The 24,264-nt window shown below is 39.8% G+C and overlaps 1 protein-coding gene across 1 annotated transcript in view; it reads left to right on the top strand.

Moving 5' to 3' along the window:
- Positions 1-11,123: 11,123 nt before the first annotated feature.
- The window catches only part of itga3b (integrin, alpha 3b), a 49,255-nt gene continuing 36,114 nt past the window's right edge, over positions 11,124-24,264 (top strand). The window contains exon 1 of the mRNA XM_058407007.1: positions 11,124-11,409. Within this exon, the coding sequence (XP_058262990.1) occupies positions 11,234-11,409 (176 nt within the window). The 5' untranslated portion in view covers positions 11,124-11,233. The remainder of the gene's footprint in view (positions 11,410-24,264) is intronic.

The following is a 24,264-nucleotide window of genomic DNA, read 5'->3' as shown; positions in this document are numbered from 1 at the left end:
GATTCGTCACTCCAGAGAACGCGTCTCCACTGCTCTAGAGTCCAGTGGCGGCGTGCTTTACACCACTGCATCCGACGTTTTGCATTGCACTTGGTGATGTATGGCTTGGATGCAGCTGCTCGGCCATGGAAACCCATTCCATGAAGCTCTCTGCGCACTGTTCTTGAGCTAATCTGAAGGCCACATGAAGTTTGGAGGTCTGTAGCGATTGACTCTGCAGAAAGTTGGCGACCTCTTCGCACTATGCGCCTCAGCATCCGCTGACCCCGCTCCGTCAGTTTACGTGGCCTACCACTTCGTGGCTGAGTTGCTGTCGTTCCCAAACACTTCCACGTTCTTATAATACAGCTGACCATTCTTTCACAAATGTTTGTAAATAGCGAATGCTTTTGGCAATATAGTGTATATATATATATATATTCGCTCACCCATCCAAATAATCAGAATCAGGTGTTCCAATCACTTCCATGGCCACAGGTGTATAAAATCAAGCACCTAGGCATGCAGACTGTTTTTACAAACATTTGTGAAAGAATGGGTCGCTCTCAGGAGCTCAGTGAATTCCAGCGTGGAACTGTGATAGGATGCCACCTGTGCAACAAATCCAGTCGTGAAATTTCCTCGCTCCTAAATATTCCACAGTCAACTGTCAGCTGTATTATAAGAACGTGGAAGTGTTTGGGAACGACAGCAACTCAGCCACGAAGTGGTAGGCCACGTAAACTGACGGAGCGGGGTCAGCGGATGCTGAGGCACATAGTGCGAAGAGGTCGCCAACTTTCTGCAGAGTCAATCGCTACAGACCTCCAAACTTCATGTGGCCTTCAGATTAGCTCAAGAACAGTGCGCAGAGAGCTTCATGGAATGGGTTTCCATGGCCGAGCAGCTGCATCCAAGCCATACATCACCAAGTGCAATGCAAAGCGTCGGATGCAGTGGTGTAAAGCACGCCGCCACTGGACTCTAGAGCAGTGGAGACGCGTTCTCTGGAGTGACGAATCGCGCTTCTCCATCTGGCAATCTGATGGACGAGTCTGGGTTTGGCGGTTGCCAGGAGAACGGTACTTGTCTGACTGCATTGTGCCAAGTGTAAAGTTTGGTGGAGGGGGGATTATGGTGTGGGGTTGTTTTTCAGGAGCTGGGCTTGGCCCCTTAGTTCCAGTGAAAGGAACTCTGAATGCTTCAGCATACCAAGACATTTTGGACAATTCCATGCTCCCAACTTTGTGGGAACAGTTTGGAGCTGGCCCCTTCCTCTTCCAACATGACTGTGCACCAGTGACCAAAGCAAGGTCCATAAAGACATGGATGACAGAGTCTGGTGTGGATGAACTTGACTGGCCTGCACAGAGTCCTGACCTCAACCCGATAGAACACCTTTGGGATGAATTACAGCGGAGACTGAGAGCCAGGCCTTCTCGTCCAACATCAGTGTGTGACCTCACAAATGCGCTTCTGGAAGAATGGTCAAAAATTCCCATAAACACACTCCTAAACCTTGTGGACAGCCTTCCCAGAAGAGTTGAAGCTGTTATAGCTGCAAAGGGTGGACCGACGTCATATTGAACCCTATGGATTAGGAATGGGATGTCACTTAAGTTCATATGTGAGTCAAGGCAGGTGAGCGAATACTTTTGGCAATATAGTGTATATATATGTAAAATGCATGATTTGTTTTAACCATTGATTTGATGTTCCTAACCTCTAATGCTTAAAAATCTATAAACAAGACATCAGTTATTCATTCTGTCCCCAAATCCGCCAGTAATTGCTTCTGAATCGTGTGAATCCTGTGCATTATTCGTGGAGCAGTGAAAGAGAAGAGCAGTGATAAAGACCCCCATGCTGGCCTTCTTGTCTCTGCTTTTGAGCTGAATTTGTGTCCTGCTGCACTAATGAATGGTTATTTTAATGATCTAAAAGAGGTGTTCAGCTGAGTGGAAAATGTGCAAGGCTGTGCAGTGTTGTTCCTTTTGTGTGCAAAAACAAAGCTCTACTCTGCTCCTGAATTCTTTCCCATCTTTCCTCCTGTTCTTTTTGTCTCCTCTTCCTGTGTTAAGCATATTCAGGTAGCATGGTGGTGGTGGAATTAACAGGCTTAGAAGAAGAAGAATTTATTTGTCCTGTATAGAAAAAATATATATTTTTTAATATATCACAGCATGTTGTGAGATTGGGTTCAGTGCATGGGGTGAGGCATGATACCGCACCCCTAGGGCAGACCCTGAGGGTGTTGCTTAGGGGGTCCCAATGGTGGCAGCTTGGCAGTGTTGTGGCTTGTACCCAAAACTTTTGATCAGCAACCTGGGGGGCTTTACCAGTGAACCATCAATGTCCTTCTTCCTTCCTTCCTTCCCTCCTTCCTTCCTTCCTTCCTTAAATCACAGTACTTTCAAATATAGAATTAACCCTGATAGACTATAAGTCATGAAAACACCTTTGCCAATTTAAATTCCCTTAATATCAAGACCCAATCAAAATAAAACAGTTTCCTGCCAAAATCTACTTCAGGCTCTAAATCCTTTCTTTAGCCAGCAGTCTCCATGTCTGAGACACTGGACACAGATGAGCCTTCCCTCAACCAATTTATACATATAAATGTTTAAATTGCTTCAAATGTAGTAGAATGATAATGATAGGCCAGAAATCGAATGGAGATATCAGCAGTTCATAGCTAAACATCCAACCTTGGGAAACATGTCCAGGTACATGATTAACTAACTGAGTGAGACTAGCTAACTAGCTAACCAGACCATTTAAAATTATTCTAAGTGCTGATCTAAGTGCTCAAACTTCTCAGGGTAAGTGTAAGTAAACTATCTAGCTAGCTAGCAAACAGGCCTACTGTTTGTTGCTACAGAATCAGTAGCATTTTTCACCACTGATTATACTAGATCTGATTGTGTGATTGTTGTTAAAAATAATCTTACAAATTTATACAAAGGTATAAACCAGCTGCATGTGGTTTTCTTTCTTTGCATCCATTTGATGTCATTTACGATGTCATCATACACACAAGCCTCCCATGATTAAAATGGACTATTCTTATGGGAAAAAAGGCCTAAAATCATAATCATTCCCCAGAGCTGCTGACTCTGTACTGTGTACGATGAGACACGGCCATCTCCTCAGATCTGTAATAGCACCATTATTCATCAAAATTGCAGCTAAATTGCATTTACCCTTTTACCACCATGACAAAGGATCACTCTTTCTGTCAGAGCGGCCCATCGTGGCCAATGAAAATACAGAAAAATATGGCTTATAGCATAATGATGCCAAGCTGTTTAAACACATCGGATAGCTCTTTGAGAGATTGTCTGCTTCAGTCTTCATATGACTTGATGAAGTTTGTTCCAGCAGTCTGAACTAAACACTGCCTTATTGTGGATGCAGATGAAGACAAAGATACAGATACAAATAGAGTGGCATTGAATTTACGGACTATAACAATAACAGTCTATACGATTAGGACTACTGCTAATATGCAAAGCAAAGACAGAACAAATGTATAAAGTGAAATACAGCATTTTTCGATGTTTAGACTATTTGCTTATCTCATATTTGTGCATTTGTACATTTGAAGATTAGACTGAAAAAAATAGATAGATAGATAGATAGATAGATAGATAGATAGATAGATAGATAGATAGATAGATAGATAGATAGATAGATAGATAGATAGATAGATAGATAGATAGATAGATATACACACACTGGTCAGGTATAACATCATGAGCAGTGAGAGGTCTAGTGAATAAAACTGATGATCTCCTCATCATGGCACCTGTTAGTGGGTGGGATATATTAGGCAGCAAGTCAACATTTTGTCCTCAAAGTTTATGTTAGAAGCAGGAAAAGACAAGCATAAGGATTTGAGTGAGTTTGATTAAGGGCTAAATTGTGATGGCTAGACCACTGGATCAGAGCATCTCCAAAACTGCAGCTCTTGTGGGGTGTTCCTGGTCTGCAGTGGTCTATAAAAAGTGGTCCAAAGAAGGAACTGTGGTGAACCAGCGACAGGGTCATGGACGGCCAAGGCTCATTGATGCACGTGGGTAGTGAAGGCTGACCCGTGTGATACAACAGACGAGCTACTGTTGCTCAAATTGCTGAAGAAGTTAATGCTGGTTCTGATAGAAAAGGCTGTTTTGGCAGCACCAACACAATATTAGGAAGGGGGTCATAATGTTATGCCTGATTATTGATCTGCTTAGACAAAATCTCTAAATAATCTTGAATATTAGTATTACTATAAATAATAAATACTGACAATATTGTGCACTGTTGTAGAATGTACGGGAGTCTGTTTTGGGGTTTTTTTCACATTCCATACATATTAAACCGGAGTCATTTTACAGGGATATACCATACAAAAGGGTTTGTTTTCTGAGTATAAAAGCATGGGAACCACTGTGAAAGTGTGCCATGTGATTTCCTTACATGGGACTCAGAAAGTGTATCAAATAACAGCAGTCTTTTGTCAGATGCCTGGTTGTTAGGGTTAGGCAGTACATGCTGTGTTCAGGGAGTTGTGAACAGGCAACAGTTGTGATCTCACTGCAATGATCTAAACTTTATGATGTGTCAAGGGACACTTAAAATGTAAAATAGATTAAAGACTAAAGATTTTATCTGATTGTTCAGAAATATACTGAATACTGTGAGAATATCTGGACAGAATATAAACTTATTATAAACTTATTCTATATACTATTACAATATTTTTTTAAATAAATTAAACATGTGAAATTATACAGTGACAAATAAAAATTTTAAATAAATAAATAATTATTAGACATAAAAAATTTTTACAGATTTTTTTTTCATTTACACTCTGGGATTATTATTATTATTATTATTATTATTATTATTATTATTATTATTATTATTATTATTATTATTCTCAAAAGTGGTATTAGTGTTTTAACTGTTAAGTATTGCTATTATCTTTAATATTATTGCTAAATACTATTTATTAATATTTATTAAATGCATTATTATTTATTAATGTTGTCATTACTATATAAAACTCCAATTAAATGCACTCTCGAATGCATCCAGTCTACAACTGCGAGTTGAATGTATTGTGTTGTTACCAAACACCAAGAAATACTCCTAAAACATAAATGTGCATGGCATCTATGTGTATGATAAATAAAATGATTTTGAGTCTGAGACTTCTTATCCAGCTTCAAGAGGAGCTTCACCCAGGAGGCTTTTCTCCCAAATAAGCCAACTTCTTCATCTCCTGTTCTATAATGGAAATCTACTTGTAACATCTGCCCCACACAGACTCCCTACTGGTGTCCCACAAGGCTCAGCACTTGGTCCTCTCCTTTTTTCCCTCTACACTCACTCTCTTGGCAAAGTTCTATCCTCACATGGGTTCTTATACCACTGCTATGCCGATGACACCCAACTCATCTTCTCCTTCCCGCCCTCAGATACTACGGCTTCTGCTCGGATCTCAACGTGTCTGGTGGACATTTCATCTTGGACAACAGCTCATCAGCTGAAAAACTGAACCCCTGGTCATCCCTAGTGATTCATCCCCAGCCAAGGATCTTGCTATATCTCTGAACAACTCCATGATCTCCCCTTCAGCCACTGCTCACAACCTTGGGGTAACCATGGACAATCAACTGTCCTTTTCCTCCCATCTTACTAATGTCACACGCTCATGTCAGTTTCTTCTCTACAACATCAAAAGGATTCAACCATTTCTATCCACACAGGCTACTCAAGTGCTTGTTCAATCTCTGGTCATTTCTAGACTGGACTACTGCAACTCTTTACTGGCAGGTCTACCACTGAATGCAATTCATCCACTGCAAATGATCCAAAATTCTGCTGCATGACTTGTTTTCAGCCTGCCTAAGTTCTCCCACACCACCCCACTGCTCCGCTCCCTCCACTGGTTTGCAGTAGCTGCATCAGATTCAATACACTGATGATTGCCTACAAAGCCAAGAATGGACCAGCACCATCTTACCTCAAAGCTCTTATTACTCCTCACACTGACCCTCGCTCCCTCAGATCCACTAGCACTGCTCGACTGTTCCACCATCTCTCAGGGTAAAAGGTAGGTCTACATCTAGACTGTTCTCTGTTCTGGCACCGAGGTGGTGCAATGAACTTCCCCTAGATGTCCAAACAGCTCTGAGAGTCACTGACCGCCTTCAAACGATGAATTAGTTACTGGCTGATCAGGGTCACTGTGCCTTAGACTGAGTTACTAGTTCGTTTCTTGCTTCTTGGGTGATTCTTGTGGTAGCTTTGTGGTTAAGGCAATAGACTAGCAATTGGAAGGTTGTGAGTTCAAATCCCATTACTACCAAGCTGCTACTCTGGGGCCCTGAGCAAGCAATTATCACTCAGTTGAATAAAATGTAAGTTGCTCTGGATAAGGGTGTCTTCCAAATGTTGTAAATTCAAAAATGACCCTGTTTTATACAAAAATGTTTATTTGAGACCAACTTGAGTGATGTAGCTGAGGCTGAGGAACTTACAGAGCACAGAATTCACAGACCATAAGAACAGTGTTGCTGTTTATAACCTCTGGGTGCTTTAAGATGTTTCCAGGACCACATTAGGAAGGTGACTTTAATTCAAAAGAATACTGAATATGAATTTCTATATGATTTAATGTAAAGATTATTTGACAATCTTACATACCAAGGTTACCAGAACAAATAAAAAAAAAACTGCCAAGGTTTAGGCCACACCCACTTACCCACTTTGGGTTAAAACCCCCAGATATTTGAAGCACTTAACAGTACAGTGGCATTGTATTAAAACTCTAGTGTACAAGTGGATGTACACTTGCTGTTACCAAACTCCTTTTTATAATTAAGTATCCAAACACTTGGTCTCTTTGTTTCAAACCTTTGGTCCACTTCTGCTTTATTATATATATTTGAGACAAAAACTAAATTGTATGAAACATCTGTCACACACGTCACACTTCCTTGTGAAAAAAAAAACGACCCTGTTGCAGGGTGTACCAAACTACGAAAGGTCAAAATCAAAGCTGGGAAATTTGGCAAGGCTTTAAAAGATCTCAATGTCCTCGCTCTCTTGGAAATCACATAGCAACCATGATCTCCATGACAACGGCAGGCCTCGAATGAGTGCCCCAGGTGAGTGAAGCCGTGGACGTGCTTTAAACCATACGCTCCTGCTCACTATATTGGACAACATAGCTAGATTTCTTTTTTACTTACAGATCGCCTGAGAGGATGGAGTGCATTTCAAACTGATGCCCTCAGTGTCCTGAAAGAATAAACAGAGGCCGAAGATTTCAGGAGTTAAATACAATTCACCAATGCAGAAGGCTTAAAGTTTAGACAAGTGAACCTTCATCCATCACCCTCTTTACTCCTGTCAGCTAAAAAGACTGACCTGACTCTGACTACATGCACCGTTGAGCTAAGGTTACCACTCTCATCCCCTCAGTGAAGTGTTTAGGCCATTGATCAAATCCCAAACTGACAATCCGTCCATTCTTGGGATTACATCAGAGATAGGATGGGATTTCCCTTACTGCATTACAGAGCCATTAATTGTTTTTTCACACATTTTGTTATTGAAACGATCCTGAACCATATCCACAGAGAAGTGCTCAATATTCAGTGAGGAAACAAGTAACCAGGCGTAGAGGTAAAGATCTGAGCGTATAATGTGTAAAATGTGATGTGATGTTTGTGTTGAGGGTCTCCAGAGTTTAAGAGACAGCATTAGCAGCTTTTATCCCCAAGCACATGAGACTAGTGTTAGTTTACAGAAGGTCTGGAGTCTCCATTTATCAAGCCTTTTCTTTTGTTATAGTGCTCTTAGGCGGCATAATACTTAAGGCTTGAAATTAATATACATCCTCCTGAAGAATGTGGGTAAAATTTGCCACCGGCAGATGACCTTCTTGCTCGAAGGTATGTAGTCTACAGTATATAATACATATCATGTGTATGACAGGACATGCTTGCATGAAGTTTCTCAATTCAGACCACTGGCTGTGCTAAATTTCTTTCATCCTTCTTATTTTTTAATTCTATGTTGTTTATTTAAAGGGGAAAGTGAGGAGTTAATGTCCATCCATCCATTTTGTGGATTGATTATCCTGCACAGGGTTGCAGGGAAAATGAATCTATCAGGGAACACTATGGACAGGGTTCTACCCCATCACAGGGTATAATCATTCACACAATTTAGAGAAGCCTACAGCACATGTCTTAGGACCAGGGGTAGGAAAGCGGAGTACCTGGAGTAAACCCTCAAAGCATGAGGACTAACATGCAAACTCCACAAACACTGGGCAGAGGCAAGAACAGAACCTCCAGTCCCAATCCTGGAGAAACGTGGAGCCACTCCACAAACTGTATGCCATTTTTTTTTAGAAAGCTACAATTTCTGCAATGCGTGAATCATTTTAATAATTGAATTGAGATTTATTTCAGAGATTTGTCTCAGAGTTGTTCATGTCAAACCAAATGTAAAGCCTGGATCAAATGCACATCTATGGCGATTCTTAAAAAGAAAAAAAAATCTTGGAGGATGGGGGTCATGACTATGAGTGGAATTAGGAACCTCACAGTGGCTGGTGAGCTACGATGTTAATCTCAAGCCCTGATTATTCTGTTAGCATGCAATGCACAAGCCATGCATTTGCACCAATAATTGTCTAAATGCATTCAGATCAACAGCATAATAATGAGTCTCCATTAGCATGCTCTTCATGTATAATGGTGTAGAAGATGAAGTGGAGTCGGTTGGAAAGAGTCTGCACTGGGAAAAAGATGCATGGGTTGGAAGGTTGAGGGTATACATGATGGCCATATGGCCTTAACAATCTGCCAATTCTCACCCACCAGCTAGCTTTGAACAGAGGTCAAGCGTTTATAGGCTAGTCATGTGTGGTGAAAAGTTTAAAATTTATCTCCAAGATTTATCCCTAATGAGAAGCCTGAGGTGATGGCCATGAGGAAAAACTCCTTGAGATGATCTAAGGAAGAAACCTTCAGAGGAACCAGGCTCAGAAGGGAACCTCATCCTCATTTGGGTGACACTGGACAGTAAATAATGTAAATGTAAATAATGTCCCTTCTACTAAGCAACAATGAATGCGTTAGTGTCTTGTTTTGTTTAAAAAGCTTCGTTTTAGTGCTTTAGCACACAGGCGCTTTATAGAAAAACAGCTTTAAAAAAGAGATTCATCATATAATTCTTGTTGCAGGGAGACTTGCGCTATGGAATTCCCATCTGTGATCTGAAATCTCCAATCTACAAAGCAGTGCTTCATACACAGCTTCTCTTTTCAAAAAGAGACAGCACTCTCTTCATGTAAGACACATCATGTCTGAGACTTTGGGGTTGTTCGGGATCAGCGAAGAGAAACGGGATTGCTCTTTTCAGCCTCCATGTGCAGATATGGTCATGTTCCAGAGAGCATGGAAAAGGTTAAGAGATGGAAACGAGACATTAAATAGGATCCTTGTAGATATGAACTAGCACGAGGATTTGTTTATTGTTTACACAATAATTATTAAAATTATTCAGTGTTATGGGTCAGGGTTTTTATTATTATTATTATTATTATTATTATTATTATTATTATTATTATTATTATTATTCTTTCATTATACTTCTTTATTAGTCATTATTTGAATTATTTGATATATGTTGGTAGGAACCTCTACGTAGGGTTTAGCTGACAGAACAAAATCTCTCTCACACACACACACACACACACACAATACACACAGGCGAATAACTCCAGTCTCGAAGCAGCATTATTAGAGAGGATAGTGAGGAAATTGATTCATAGCAAGGCCATCCTCCTCCTCTTTCTCTCTCTCCTTAGTAAGCAGATTACTGATATAAAAACATGACAGACTGGTCCAAGGTCAGTCCTTTATGGCCTCGCTGTAAGGAAGTACTCTTATCGGGACTCCCATGCGAGGGCAGTGCTCGTCTAATCAGCCTGCCCAAGAGAGTCAGAAGCCAGCAAACAACATGAACAACAACATGAACAAATGTTTATTACAAACAGGCCTGAAGTCAGAGCTAATTCTGCACAAGTTTATTTAAAGTTGAACCAGAGCTTTGGGAATTGAACTCATCATGCATTTGTGATAAATGAAATGCATTTTATTTACATTCCTCTTTTAAAAAGTAACAGAACAGAAGGGGGGGGTGAATACAGTCAGACCCAGTCAAGATGCACCACAACATGCACCAACAGGCGTATTTGTGGGACGGTGTAAAAGAGACAAAGAGATAGAGACAGCGATACAGACGCTAACAAAGAGATGAAGAGAGATTGTGATGAAGAGATATAAAGAGTCTTTAGGAAATGTCTAGCTATAGATACTCTGACTGTGTGCACACAGAGAGAAATTATACCAGAAACGGAAACCAAATAAATCAAAGCCATGCCAATTTACGATATAAATTCTTCACAACATTGCAACACCCTACAAGCTGCAGTCCTTTATGAATAAATAAGAAACATCCAGTTCACTGCAGTGTAGGAAATCCAGGCCTGAAACACACATCACACCCAGATGTGCTTCTTCACCAGTCTACTGCCATGAAGTCTCAAGCACACAGTAGTTGTATAGAACGTCTTTGTATGATGTAACCATTTTCCCTCACTGGAATTAAGAGACTCATCCCTGTCCCTGCATGACAATGCTCCTTTGGAGCAGAAGAACTCGGGTGTCCTGCACGGAGCCCTGACTCAACCCCACTGAACCTCACAAGCTGATCTCACTAATGCTTTACTCCAAAATTTAATGGAAAGTCTTTCTAGAAGAGTGGAGGTTATTATAAGAGCAAAAAGGGAGATAACTTCTCGAATGAGATTAGAATGTAAGGGTAAGGTGTCCACAAACCTTTGGCCATATAGTGGATAGATAGATAGATAGATAGATAGATAGATAGATAGATAGATAGATAGATAGATAGATAGATAGATAGACCACCACATAATGTACTCTACGTTTAGGTGACGTTCCCCACACACACACACACAGAGCAATTTCTCAGTGTATGTGTAAGGGGACGAAGGGGTGGAGAGAGACCGTGAGCAAACACCTAGAGTGCTTCTTGTGTGTGTGTGTGTGTGTGTGTGCGCGCGCGCGCGAACGCCTGAGCTTGAGAGCGCACTGTTCCTATGGAGTGCGAGTAAAACTCCGGTCTTGTTCGGAGTGAGGGACAGGAGGAGACTTAAAAAATGGCTCCCAGCACTGTGCTGCACTTCTGCTTCTGCATAATATACACCGCGCAAACCTGCTGTGGATTTAACGTGGATGTCCGCTTCCCGGTTATAAAAGAAGGAAAAACCAAAGGCAGCTTTTTCGGATTTTCCGTAGCGCAACACAGATTGACGGAAAATCCCAGGAAGTACCTGTGAGTGTTTTTTCTGTACCTTTTCCTCTGTCCTAACAGGTCATACAGGAAGAGAGTTCGTGGGGCGCGAGTCTATAGCGGTGTATGGGAAAGATTTCGGAGACAGGAATGATGTTCATTAATTCTGCAATGTAGTATTAAGGGTTTAATAATAGATACGTCATAATTCTGACGTCAAGCACCTGCTGGACACAGCAGTGCAATAATCTGTTAACATTTCCCTCTGTTTCAGTAATACACAGATGGATTATTTATTATTTATGAGTGCGATTCATAGACACTACAGTATTATATTATGTGTGTGTGTGGTGTGTGTGTGTGTGTGTATAATTCGCTCATCAGTAAAAGTCCACTTTACTTGTGGTGTAAAAAGTTCTAACTTAATGGGTCCAAAACAGCAGAAAAAATGACGCATAAGTGAAGGTTTTGTGAGCAGATTGTAACACAGAAGGCTTAGGGGGTGGGGGGGGGGGCTCTTTATGTGGAACTGGACTTGGTCTGATCCAGGCTTTACCCAGTTTAGCTTTTGGAAAGCCTGGGAAGTAACTCTATTTGTTGAGAAGTGCATAAAAAGTATTTAATATGCAAATGAAAACGTTTCATTCATTCATCTTCAGTGCTTTATTCCGGGTCAGGGTCCCAGCGAATCAGAGCCGATCCTGGACACACTTGGCATGAGGCAGGAATATACCCTGGATGGGACACCAGTACACACACACATATTCACACAAACAATAAACTGGTGACCCTGAGTGGACTAGTGACATTCTGCCAAATTTGAAAACAACTCTGTGTTTGATTTGGGCACAAAGACTCAAAATTTGCACCTTAATCTACTTAATCACAAATTTCCTGAAAAACATATATGCTGTAAAAATCCTGGAATTTCATTTTGAAGCACTGCATCCATAAAATGCTGGGAAACCTATCGAATGAGTAGCTAGTAGATTTGGCTTTCACTTGATGCTATAGAATTGTTATAAGAACCATTATAGGTTCCCAGAAATCACCTGGTCTATAGTTTTTCAGCACAAAGATCTTCCTATATAACGCTAACATTTATCCATAGGAGTTTCTTTTTGCTTTATTTGCTACAAAAATACCCCAAAACAAGAGATTTTCAGGTTGTTATCATCACCCTTCCTGGCACTTTTCATTTATTCATTCAAACTGGTGAATTGTTCAGACGACTAGTAAACTAGTCGCACACAAATCTAGCTGAAGGCTAGACAGAATCCATCGAAGCTTATTCAAAGCCCTAATCCTCCTTGTGTTGTGGTACAGTCGGGAGTTCCCCCAACTCTCCTCATCTTTCTGAACTCTATCCTTATTTGGGATTTCCTGTTCCAGTGAGATAAAGAGTCAGAAGCCATCATCATCATCACCATAAAGGGCACTTCAAAGAACTCTATCATTTACAGTGATATATATTTTGCTAGCAAACAACAGTAAATTAAATGAGTTTGTACACAAAGTGGCTAAGTTCTGGATTGATGCGTCATCCATCCTCCGTCCAAGTTGAGTAACATGAGAGGAGGTCACGTGACCACAGTGAAGGTCCATCTCTTCTGGGCATTTGGGGCTATTGGGAGCACAAGCAAAGACGCACTACTAAAAAGACATGGCACTTAGTTTAATAGGAGCATTTGCAAGCGAAGTCTGGACAGCCGGCTATATCGCTTTAATAGGTATGGGTGTGAACCAGGGCCTTGAGGAGCTTTACACACCTATAAATCCACTGTATACTGTGGATGTTTGTTAGCTGATAAACGTATGTTGTAGTCAATCTCCTGTCCTGTGGTCATAAATATTTCCTGTAAACTGGAAGAGGTTTACAATCACTACAGCGCTGTTGACTTTATCAGGTTTTAAATCACAGATTTTATATTGACAATCTTCCAGCATGGAAGACGCACAACATCATTTATCTCGCCACGTCGCAGACCTTCTCCTTCAGTCGAGGACACTTCCCAGACACCGATCTCCCTGCTGCTTATCCTGAGAACCTGGAATGTGTTGCCTCAAGTTTGGCATGTGTAAGTGTTAACAGTGGGATTTGTTGAAGGTTGAAGGTCGAAGGTTTAGAAATGGACCCAATGTCTTCTTCACTGCTCTACCTTGAGCTGTTAGGAACACGGACAATTTCAGAAATGCAAGGGGTTGTCTGGAATCTAGTCCTGGCATGCATGCAGCATCGGTTTGTCAGGAATCAGGAAGAATGTGAGACACAGGTGTAATTTACAGACGAAAAAAATGTGACACGACAGTCAAAACAGTTATCATCGCTTTATGTGAATCAGTTAGGATTAAAGCAATGAGGCACATGTACAGTATGTAGAGGATATTTTACTGTACAAACTATGTGATTTTTTACACACCTGAACCTCTCGTGTATGTTGGAGTATGGGTTTGAGTGAATGTTTGGCATCACCTTGTAAGGCATAACTTTATATAAATAGATATACATTATATTGCCAAAAGTTTTGGGACACCCCTCCAAATCATTGAGTTCAGGTGTTGTTTTTCAGGGGTTGGCTTTAGCCCCTTAGTTCCAGTGAAAGGAACTCTTAATGCTTCAGCTTCATACCAAGACATTTTGGACAATTTCATGCTCCCAACTTTGTGGGAACAGTTTGGGGATGACCCCTTCCTGTCCCAACATGACTGCACAAGACATGCATGAGTGAGTTTGGTGTGGAGAAACTTCACAGAATCCTGACCTCAACCTGATAGAACACCTTTGGGATGAATTAGAGTGGAGACTGTGAGCCAGACCTTCTCGTCATCACAACATCAGTGTCTGACCTCACAAATTCACTTCTAGAGGAATGGTCAAAAATTCCCATAAACACACTCCTAAACCTTGTGGAAAGCCTTCCCAGAAGAGTTGAAGCTGTTATAGCTGCAAAGGGCGGGACAACTCCATATTACATTCATGTACATGTAAAGGCAGACATCCCAAAACTTTTGCCAATATAGTGAATACACAGTAAGACAACTTTCTCTTAAAACACACCGACCCCCCCTCATTCCCACCTTTCCATTCCAGACCTTCTCCATCATGTGTGTCACAGGGTGGAGGGTCTACAGGTTCTTTGTATAATCTCCTCTTGTGGAAAGCTGCTCTCCGGCCCCTCATTGGCTGTTCGGGTCCCCCAGCCCTGAGGAATGTGAGGAATTCTTCATTCTTGTCAGCCGGCAGGTTGAGACGGGCCTGGGGAGAGTGAGCTTGGGAACCTGCTACCCCACCAACATCCTGAACTCTGAAGGATTAGTAGCCTATTAGGTCCACACATATACACACACACACACACACACACACACACACACACCATCATCCTTGCTTTGAAAAGCGAGTTTATTAACTGTAGCAATTTGCTGGTGAGTAGGAGAAGATCTATAGATCTGATTTCTCCACACTGGACATTTAATTAAACGGGTGATCGCCGTCGCTAAGATGTTAGCGTGTTGTGTTCCTGTGGCTCAAGGCCATGAGCTGAGTTACTCAGCATTTCACTTGATACACTTAATTCTCTCTCTCTCTCTCTCCCCCTCTCTCTCTCTGTATCTCTCTCTCCCTCTCTCTCTCTCTCTCTCTCTCTCTCTCTCTCTCTCTCTCTCTGTATCTCTCTCTCTCTCCCTCTCTCTCTCTCTCTCTCTCTCCCTCTCTCTCTGTATCTCTCTCTCTCTCTGTCTCTCTCTCTCTGTATCTCTCTCTCTCTCTCCCTCTCTCTCTCTCTCTCTCTCTCTCTCTCTCTCTCCCTCTCTCTCTGTATCTCTCTCTCTCTCTGTCTCTCTCTCTCTGTGTCTCTCTCTCTCTCGCTCTCTCTTTCTCTCTCTCTCTATATCTAAATAAATAAATAAATAAAATAAAATCCTAGCAGGAGCATCTCAGTCACCTTCTTTCTTTCTTTCTTTCTTTCTTTCTTTCTTTCTTTCTTTCTTTCTTTCTTTCTTTCTTTCTTTCTTTCTGTCCTTTTCATGCCTTTGAAGGTTTACATCTGAAGTTTTTAAAACTATAAAGGGACCAGGGACCATCATATAACACAGCAGCTGCTTCACAAAGCCTAGAAACACCAGCATGTTGGATGAGGAGGTTCAAACAATCAGAAACTACAGATACGTTACACATCCTGCACACTGTCTTCTACAAGTTCAGTGTCTTCTGCCGTCATTTCTTCTCTAAATAAAGCAGAATGGAATGAATCAAAGAGGCTGTTAGAAATATTGTCTTAAAAGTCATTCATTTTTCAGATCTTATTTTAAGGAATGACAGAAAAGAGTGGGAGCTTCGGAAACAAATCAGGGAGCCGCAAAGTTAAAAACAGAAAGAGGAGGTAATAATTATTTATAACAAGGAGCAATGTTTTTGTTCAGGGAGTTGTGAGGAGAGGAATGGGAGCTGACAGTTGGGTCTAAAGTCTAATTAAAGACTGATAAAGTATTTTAGCTGCCAAAAAAGTACTTTCCTCTAGGGTTTTAATCAGACTCTCTGGGTTAGATAAGCTGTGGACTTACAATTGAATGCTTTTTGCTTCAATGTGATTATTTAAGCAAGCAAAAGAAAGATGTATGAGCAAGGAAGGAAGGAAGGAAGGAAGGAAGGAAGAGAGAAATAGAGAGAAAGAAAGAAAGAAAGAAAGAAAAAGAAAGACTAAATAAACCATGATATATAAATAAGATATAAATGCGGCAGTAGTAACTGACAGTGTGTGAGGTCAGAGGTTGATGGGAATTTTGGATGCATGGGTCATGTAGTGTCTGAGATCCAGATGAAGCTCGATTAAAGTCATGGTGTTGTGTTTTGCAGGTTATATCGAGGTCATGCGTAACCTTTTTTTAAAGCAGTATTCACAGAATAGACAATAAAAGTCGATTAGCTATTAATGATACGTCCCTCTGTACTGACCAGACACCATTGTTATGTTCCATACAGTGTGTTTTATCTATCTAACTGCAGTTACTACACTGTTATCATTATGAGTAGAGCCATGATATTAAGATGATATTGAGTTCAATAGTTCCGCAGTCCCACAGCTGGATTATAGCTAAATACTAAGTACAGGTTTTGTTCATCAATTTTTAATGACCTCTTTAAGACATAAATCTTAGCGTATTTGTTCTTAATGTAAGTCTGTCAGAGTATTTCATTCGTCTGCCATAAGAGGAATGTTATCTCACTTTCAGCCATTTTTTTTGCTCTTTACAGACTATTCATTCACTCTGGTCTGATGAATAAGTAATTCAGAGTGATGCTTTTATCTGCTCATCATGAATCACTAGCTGTTCATTCGCTTTCCAGTCTTATCACTCAGAGCCTTATCACTTATGTTGAGTATATAAAACACCAGCCCGTTTTTAAAAGCCAATTATTTAGTAACATTACTACAAGGTCACAAATATACACTATATTGCCAAAAGTATTGGGATACCCCTCCAAATTACTGAGTCCATGTGTTGTTTTTCAGGGGTTGGCCTCGGCCCCTTAGTTCCAGTGAAAGGAACTCTTAATGCTTCAGCTTCATACCAAGACATTTTGGACAACTTTGTGGGAACAGTTTGGGGACGACCCCTTCCTGTTCCAACATGACTGCACACCAGTGACCAAAGCAAGGTCCATAAAGACATGGATGAGTGAGTGACTCAGTCAAGTTCCTCCACACCAAACTCACTCATCCATGTCTTTATGGAGCTTGCTTTGTGCACTGGTGTGCAGGAAGGGGTCATCCCCAAAGTGTTACCACAAAGCATTAAATTGTCCAAAATGTCTTGGTATGAAGTTCACTGGAACTAAGGGGCCAAGCCCAACCCCAGAAAAACAACATCTGAACTCAATGATTTGGAGGGGTGTCCCAATACTTTTAGTAATAAAGTGGAGATCAGTTGTGCATAATATGTAAAACGTCCAGATTTTGTAGTCATTCTACAACTTTGACAAATCTGACAATTCCTACCGTCGGTTCTATGCTTTATCCTTAAAATCTTTAATATTTCTTTTCATACTCTTTGAGACGATCCCAATAAAATCTTAGCCGAACTCTATAACAGATTGTTCTCCAAATCTGGTAATATTATAAAGACAGGCCTGTGATTAAAGTGTGATGACTTTCTGCTTATGTTGAACACAAATCAGAGCAATCTAGGCTCAAGGACAAAACTAGACAAACATTTTGTGTCCATTAGCATGTATTACTTATATTAGTATATATATATATACTTATATAAATCATAATTGTAGCTTCATCGTGAAATCCCGATTGCCATTGTCTTACTCTACTTTAACCTGACGTCATCACACTTAGAGATTTTAATCACATTTTATTTGACACTTCATCATAAATTAAATCAAGCACCAGTTTGTCCCAGTTAGTCTGTCCTAACAGCTAAAAGATTTTTCATCTGTTTTCTGTTTAAGCCGTTGCTAAGTCCAGTTTTAACCCTGCTATAAATTAGTTCTTTGATTACTTCAGTACTTCAATCTTTTCATCTCATTTTAGAAAAAATACGGTGAAATACAATGTCTGGTAACGTAATTAAATTCACAGTTGGGGTTTGAAGGATGATTTCAACCTGAGCTGAGCCCTAAGATATTTTGTACATGAAAAGCTGCCTGCTGGGAATAATACAGCGTCTTCACCCACGCTCAGCAGGGAACCCTCACTGTTAGATTAGCCCAGCAGATAAAGGAGCCCCAGACGTGACGAGATACGGACGTCTCGGGACTCGTCTTGTCTAGGTGTACATCTGGTGTTAGATCTGGTTGGCAAAGCCAGCATGATACAGCAGGAAGCGTCTTTCAGGGAGTAGTGAAGGATACGAATGAGATGACCCAGGAGTGTCCTTCCTGCATAAACAATAATGTTTTGTCAACATGGCTTCACTTAAAATGGTGTCACATGAGGATATGTCCGAAAACGGATTAGAAAATAATCAATGAGTTTCAATGAGTTCGAAAATATTCAATGAGTTTCAATGAGTTCGAAAATATTCAATGAGTTCGAAAATATTCAATGAGTTTGTCACTTTATTATATTAATGTTATGTATATACCTGTCCAGGGTGTACCCCTGCCTTTCGCCCAAAGCTGGGATAGGCCCCAACAGATCCCCATGACCCTAATAAGGAATAAAGCGGGTATAGACAATGGATGGATGGATGGATGTTATGTATGTTTATATTTGCAATGGACATCCACAGTTTTAAACCTCTTGACGTTTTAGATAAAGAACCTTTAGTATTCTTTTTCTGTTGTAGCTCTCTATCAGGAATGTGTTGTTTCTGAAACATTGCGTTAGGTCGTAGACACAAATAATAAGGAAGTTTTTTTTTTTTTTAAATGGCCAGTTTACGCCCAGTATCTGGACTGGATACTGGTAATATTTAAACCTCGGTCAAATCTCTGGTCAGAGTAAGAACTGTGTCATTATACAAATCAGCTCACATTCATCACAAACGTTCTTTGCTGTGCCTTATTTTGTAGTTATTTTTAAACGTAAAAATCATTTGCCACACCAGACATTTTATTTTTAAAGGTGCCAGCACATGCAGGACATATAGAGACAGATGCATTTAAACTTGTATAACATGAATAAACACTAAAATCTCAGACCTCCTGAAGTGGCTTGTATAGATTTGAACCTGTTTGTTAATAGGGATTGAGTCTCAGGCTTAAGAAACCCATGCAGAAAAAATATTAACACACACTTGCTCAGAGCTGTCTGAGCTGTCTGACCTTGCTTGTGGAAGCACAGTGTCTACTTTTCGAAATAAGCTTTTCATTATCCAGTGTAAACGCCAGCTCATTACCCGCTCATTCTCCACAATTCCTTCTCCCATTCGATGCCACGCTGCAAATCTGTCTTGGATGTTCAATTTTCAATGTTGGCTGATAATCTATATCCAGAAATAAATCCTGATACATGAGAGTGTAACTAGGGCCGAAGACATTGCACCTGAAGGAGATCTTTTTACTGAAGGGATCCTTGAGGATTAGTTAGATAAACATGGAGCTGGCTGTAAATTCAGCCATTTATAACTCACAGGGGGGGAAGTGTAAGGAGCCAAAGGGTCCATGTCTGGCCTTTCTCAACATGCAGCTCTGATTTCACACTCTTGTAAAGATTAGGGGATTAGGCCAAAGATCTTCAACTGACAGACTTCTCTTAGGTACATAGAGAATGAGTTCCAAATCAAAGGTGGGTCATGCGGCTTTCAATGAGGTCCAAAAGTCAATTTACTTCATCATTTGTCAAGACAGATACGTTTCCAGATAAGTGGTAGGGTGTGGTTGATTAGTGCTTAGTATGTTTGTTTTGCACCTCCATGGATGTGGGGGGGTCGATTCTCAAATCTACTTGTGGGTACTCCACTTTTCTCTTCCAGTCTGAAGACATGTGCTGTAGGCTGATTGGCAGGGTCTGATAGGTTGGGGACACACCAACCAGGGGGTCCCCCAGCCTTAAGGTTAAATAGCCTTTATTTTTGTGGGGGGAAGGGGTCAGAGCGTAGGGTCAGCCAAGATACAGCTTGGGGCTTGAACTCTGATCTTCCTGTCAACAAGCCAGAGCCTTAACCACTTGAGCTAGCAGCTACCTGTACCCTGTGCCTTGTACCTGAGTCCTGTGGGCTAGACTAGATTTTAGCTTTTTGAAAAATTCCCACATAAAAAATACCTTCTCCAGATAGGGAGACTCTTTTGTTTTTTGTTTCTGTCTAGTCCTGCCAAAGGATACAGCACACGTTTATGGGTATGGCCTAGACTCCCAAACACTAAAACACTAAAGTCACTTATCACTGGTCACCTACTTTAATATTTGTCCACCAGGATCTGATATCTAAGCGACTTGACAGTAAAATGTACATTTTAACAATAAGCATTAATTTTTTTAATTTAAAACCCTTTTTTGTAGTACAGTGTCATTTAGACCATAGATTGTATTCCATGTATTTCATATACAACACCGTATACAGTCAGGTCCATAAATATTTGGACACCACAGTATACTGGGATTTTTTTCTTCTTGGTGTCTTTTTGAGCTCAAGAGTGCTTTCAATCTCTTATGAATGCACCAATCAGTTGATTTTAGGCCACACCTAATGTTTTTTTATCATCTATCTTTTTGATGCGTTTGTTTTTTTTTAGTCTAACAATGGTTTCCTGATTTTAATTTAACTGCCCCAGTTTTGTAAAACACAGTTTTGTAGAAGTGAGAAACACACCAATTAAAGAGAAGAATCCTTGTGCTTGCAATTTCACTAATTCAAGGGTTTTCAGAGGGTTTTTTTGTTGAAGAATTGATGCGTCATCATCTTGGGCATGCAAGATGAAAAACCTCATAAAATCCTGGAGAAACTGATTTAGGGAGGTTTTTTTCTTTGAAGCATTGATGTGCCATCGTCTTAGGCATGCGCTTTTTTAGAGGAGTTGAAAACATAGATGAAAGGCTTCATACCAGCAGATCCAGCAGTCAGGAATAATTTTAGCTGTTGCCTGTAATGCAAGGTAGCTCTTTGGGTTTTTTTTTATGGCTGTTAATTGAATGATGCATGTTTTTCTCTCTCACTAATGGCTGCTGGAGCCACATAGAAAGGTCTGGAGAAAAAGCCAGTGATGGATTTACTTGTGCTCACACAGGACAGACATGTATAAGGATGCTGAAAATGCAATGTCTTGTGGGAATAAATGGATTTGCTCGGATAAAAATATGCGTGTATGTGTGCTCAGGAATGGAAACTTAACACAAATAGACAACCATGATGTGATACACAGAATGTTATTATTTTATTTTATTTTATTTTATTTTATTTTATTTTATTTTATTTTATTTTATTTTATTTTATTTTATTTTATTTTATTTTTTCTGGTCTGCTGTGAAGACAGTGATAAAGTATTTTAAATCTGTAAATACATAACATAAACTACAGTAATGTTTTAAAAGTCTTATTTCTTATTTTCTAAAATATTTAAATGTTAAAATCGCTCAGTTAAAAATTATACTGAGATCTAAAAATTTTTAATAAAACAATATCAGCTATTAAAAAAACCCTGTTATTTATTGTACTTCTATAGATATTTGTGCTTCCATATACCAAAGAATTACGTACCTAATGTCATTTATTTTTATTTTTGTTTTTTTTTATTTGAAAAAAAAACCCAATGAATTAAAAGGTATTAAAGAATTCTAATTTTAATTCTGCCATGTAGTTTCATTAACGCTGTAAAATTATGAAAATTAAAATGTAAAATTAATGCTCATTAGGGATAAAATAGTTTAATAATTGAATTTAATTTAATAAATTTTCTCTGTTTCTCTACTTCTGTAAAGCTGCTTTGAGACAATGTCCATTGTAAAAGGCGCTATACAAATAAATTGAATTGAATTAAAATAAAGAATAGATTCATATTAATGCTTTTATACCAGTTTGGGATTTTTAGATTTAGGTTTGGTTTTTTTTTGTTGTTGTTTTTTTAGGATTGTTGCTGCCAAAATTGCAATTTTGAGGAAGTCGCATAACACACCCAAAAATCTGCGGTAGATAGATAGATAGATAGATAGATAGATAGATAGATAGATAGATAGATAGATAGATAGATAGATAGATAGAGTAATACCTCGCAGATCCACGTCTCACGATTTGTGGCTTCACTGATCCACGGAATTTTCTTTGGAACCTAACTAATTTGTATCCATGAATTTTTTGCAGACCAGCGAAATCCTGCAAAAGTGGTTTCGGCTAATTTCGTGGCAGTTTATACATTTTCATGCTTTTTTAGTTTTTTAGTTTTAGTTTATTAATTTAGCAATATTAATATAAAAGTAAAGTCAACAAAATATCAATATAAATAAAATATAGATCAGTTGTTTGTAGCTGCTATAATGTAAGCGATAACATGAGCTAACTTGTCTAGTGAATATTACATAACATTAAATTAATTAATTAATTAATTAAGTAATAAGTTCCAATTGATCATCATTGTAAAACCTGATAGATAAGCCACTTTGTAAAATGTTGTTATTGGAGCACGACCTGTTATTTGTGTGTGTTTTTTTTTCTTACTTAAGCTAAATTTTGGGACTGATTATTAGTATTAGAAATCGTTGAAAAACTAGGCAAAAAACCTACTAGACATTTTGAAAAAGCACTTTAATGAGTTTGGAGAGAACGTTTTTCATTTCACAGTAAACTTCCCTGATTGTGGGAAACTGTCTGCGTGGTTTCATTGTTGGTTCTGCCCTAGTCCTAGCGGTGGTGTCTGTTATAAATGTGGACACCTCAGAATAAACCGCCTCATTCAGTTTATAATGGACCAGAAAGCAGAACTGTCCTTTCAAAAGCCGGTATCATTCTTCCCTATACTGAGCTTCCCTCCTTCTTTATACACACATCACAGACGGAGTGTCTGGTACAGTATCTTCCTTTTCCAGGTCACGCGATAGAAAAGTCGGATGTCTGTGATGTACTGAAACGTGTGAATATTCAGGTGTTTTGCTCGCCTAATAAATCGAGGCATGGCTCACTTCTACAAATCCGTGTGGTAAATACCAAACTTTGATAGTAAAGTTCTTCTTGAAGCGTTCTTATCATTCTTGAAACATGCGAGGGCCTGCTAAACTCACACCTGACCAAGGGCTATCCCCTCGATCAAAACACCTGACTTCAATTACCCCTTCAAAATGAACTCAAGACTCCTGGAGGTTCAGATAGAAGAAGACACCTGTATTTTTGTCACATAAACATCACAGCACAGTGAAATTCTTTCTTCACATATCCCAGCTTTGGAGGTTGGGCTCAAAGCTCAGGGTCCAGTGCCTCTGGAGCAGGGAGTGTTAAGGGCCTTGCTTCGGGGTCCAATGATGGCTTCTTGGTCAAGAAGCTGGGGCTTGAATCCTGATTTGATCAACAGCCTAGAGTCTTAAACACTTGAGCTACCAGAACATTCTGGATAATTTTGTTCACCACATGAATAGTCTTAAACTATTTAACACCTGCAGTATTATTTACTTAAATATGAATTCAGGCTTGTACTAACGAACTAATGAACCTTAACCATGCCATGAGTCTCATAAACTGACGTGACCACCCTAAGTACATATTTTTCAGTTAATGTATTACACTGGAACCTCAGCATACGAATGCCCTCTCTTATGAATTGAAATTTTGCAAGAAATTAGCATTGACATATTAAGCATTTTCTGCATACGAACCAACTGAACCAAAAGCCGGCTAAGTTGTGCATATGCCGTTCAAAACTTGTTAGCGTCATTGGAAAGCCAACTGAAGCGAGTTTACGAATTTTACTAATATTTTTTCAGTCAGTGAAAGCTGTGTGAAAGAGTCAACCCACGATACCGACGTTACCTTCAGCAAGCGTTCAAAAGCTAGGTGATTTTTTGGGGTGTTTTTTTGTTGACAGATTGGTGGTGTGGGCGGTCTGTTCTATTTTTAGCTCAAGCTTGGTGGCACGACTTCCTGTGAGGAGCTTTGACATGGAATTCTTGGCTTGGGTCAGTTCTTTGTAAGCAGCCATACAGTTTACATACGCTTCGTATTGGTCATATTTTTGGGCGGCTGGAGCGGATTATCAACAACTTCGGAGCGCTCCTCCTTCTCCACACTAGTAAACACTGGGTCTGTAGCTCCGCCTACGTCACACGTGACCTTCAGATGTGATTACGTAGTACGTAGCGTTGCCACCGCGCATCCAAGAGCTTGTGCTAGACAAGTTTTTGTGGTTAAAACGTATACATTTTTTTTATTTTTCTAAGATAAAAGATTGCATTCGTATTCATGTGTGTGTTCATGTATGTGTGAGTGTGTGTGTATTTAAGTTCATGTTCCTCTGTGTGTGTGTGT

The sequence above is a fragment of the Hemibagrus wyckioides genome, linkage group LG13, assembly GCF_019097595.1.
Source record: "Hemibagrus wyckioides isolate EC202008001 linkage group LG13, SWU_Hwy_1.0, whole genome shotgun sequence".
In the NCBI taxonomy this organism is placed as follows: domain Eukaryota; kingdom Metazoa; phylum Chordata; class Actinopteri; order Siluriformes; family Bagridae; genus Hemibagrus; species Hemibagrus wyckioides.
The sequence above is the reverse complement of the archived record's forward strand: the minus strand, read 5'-3'. Positions and strand labels throughout refer to the sequence as shown.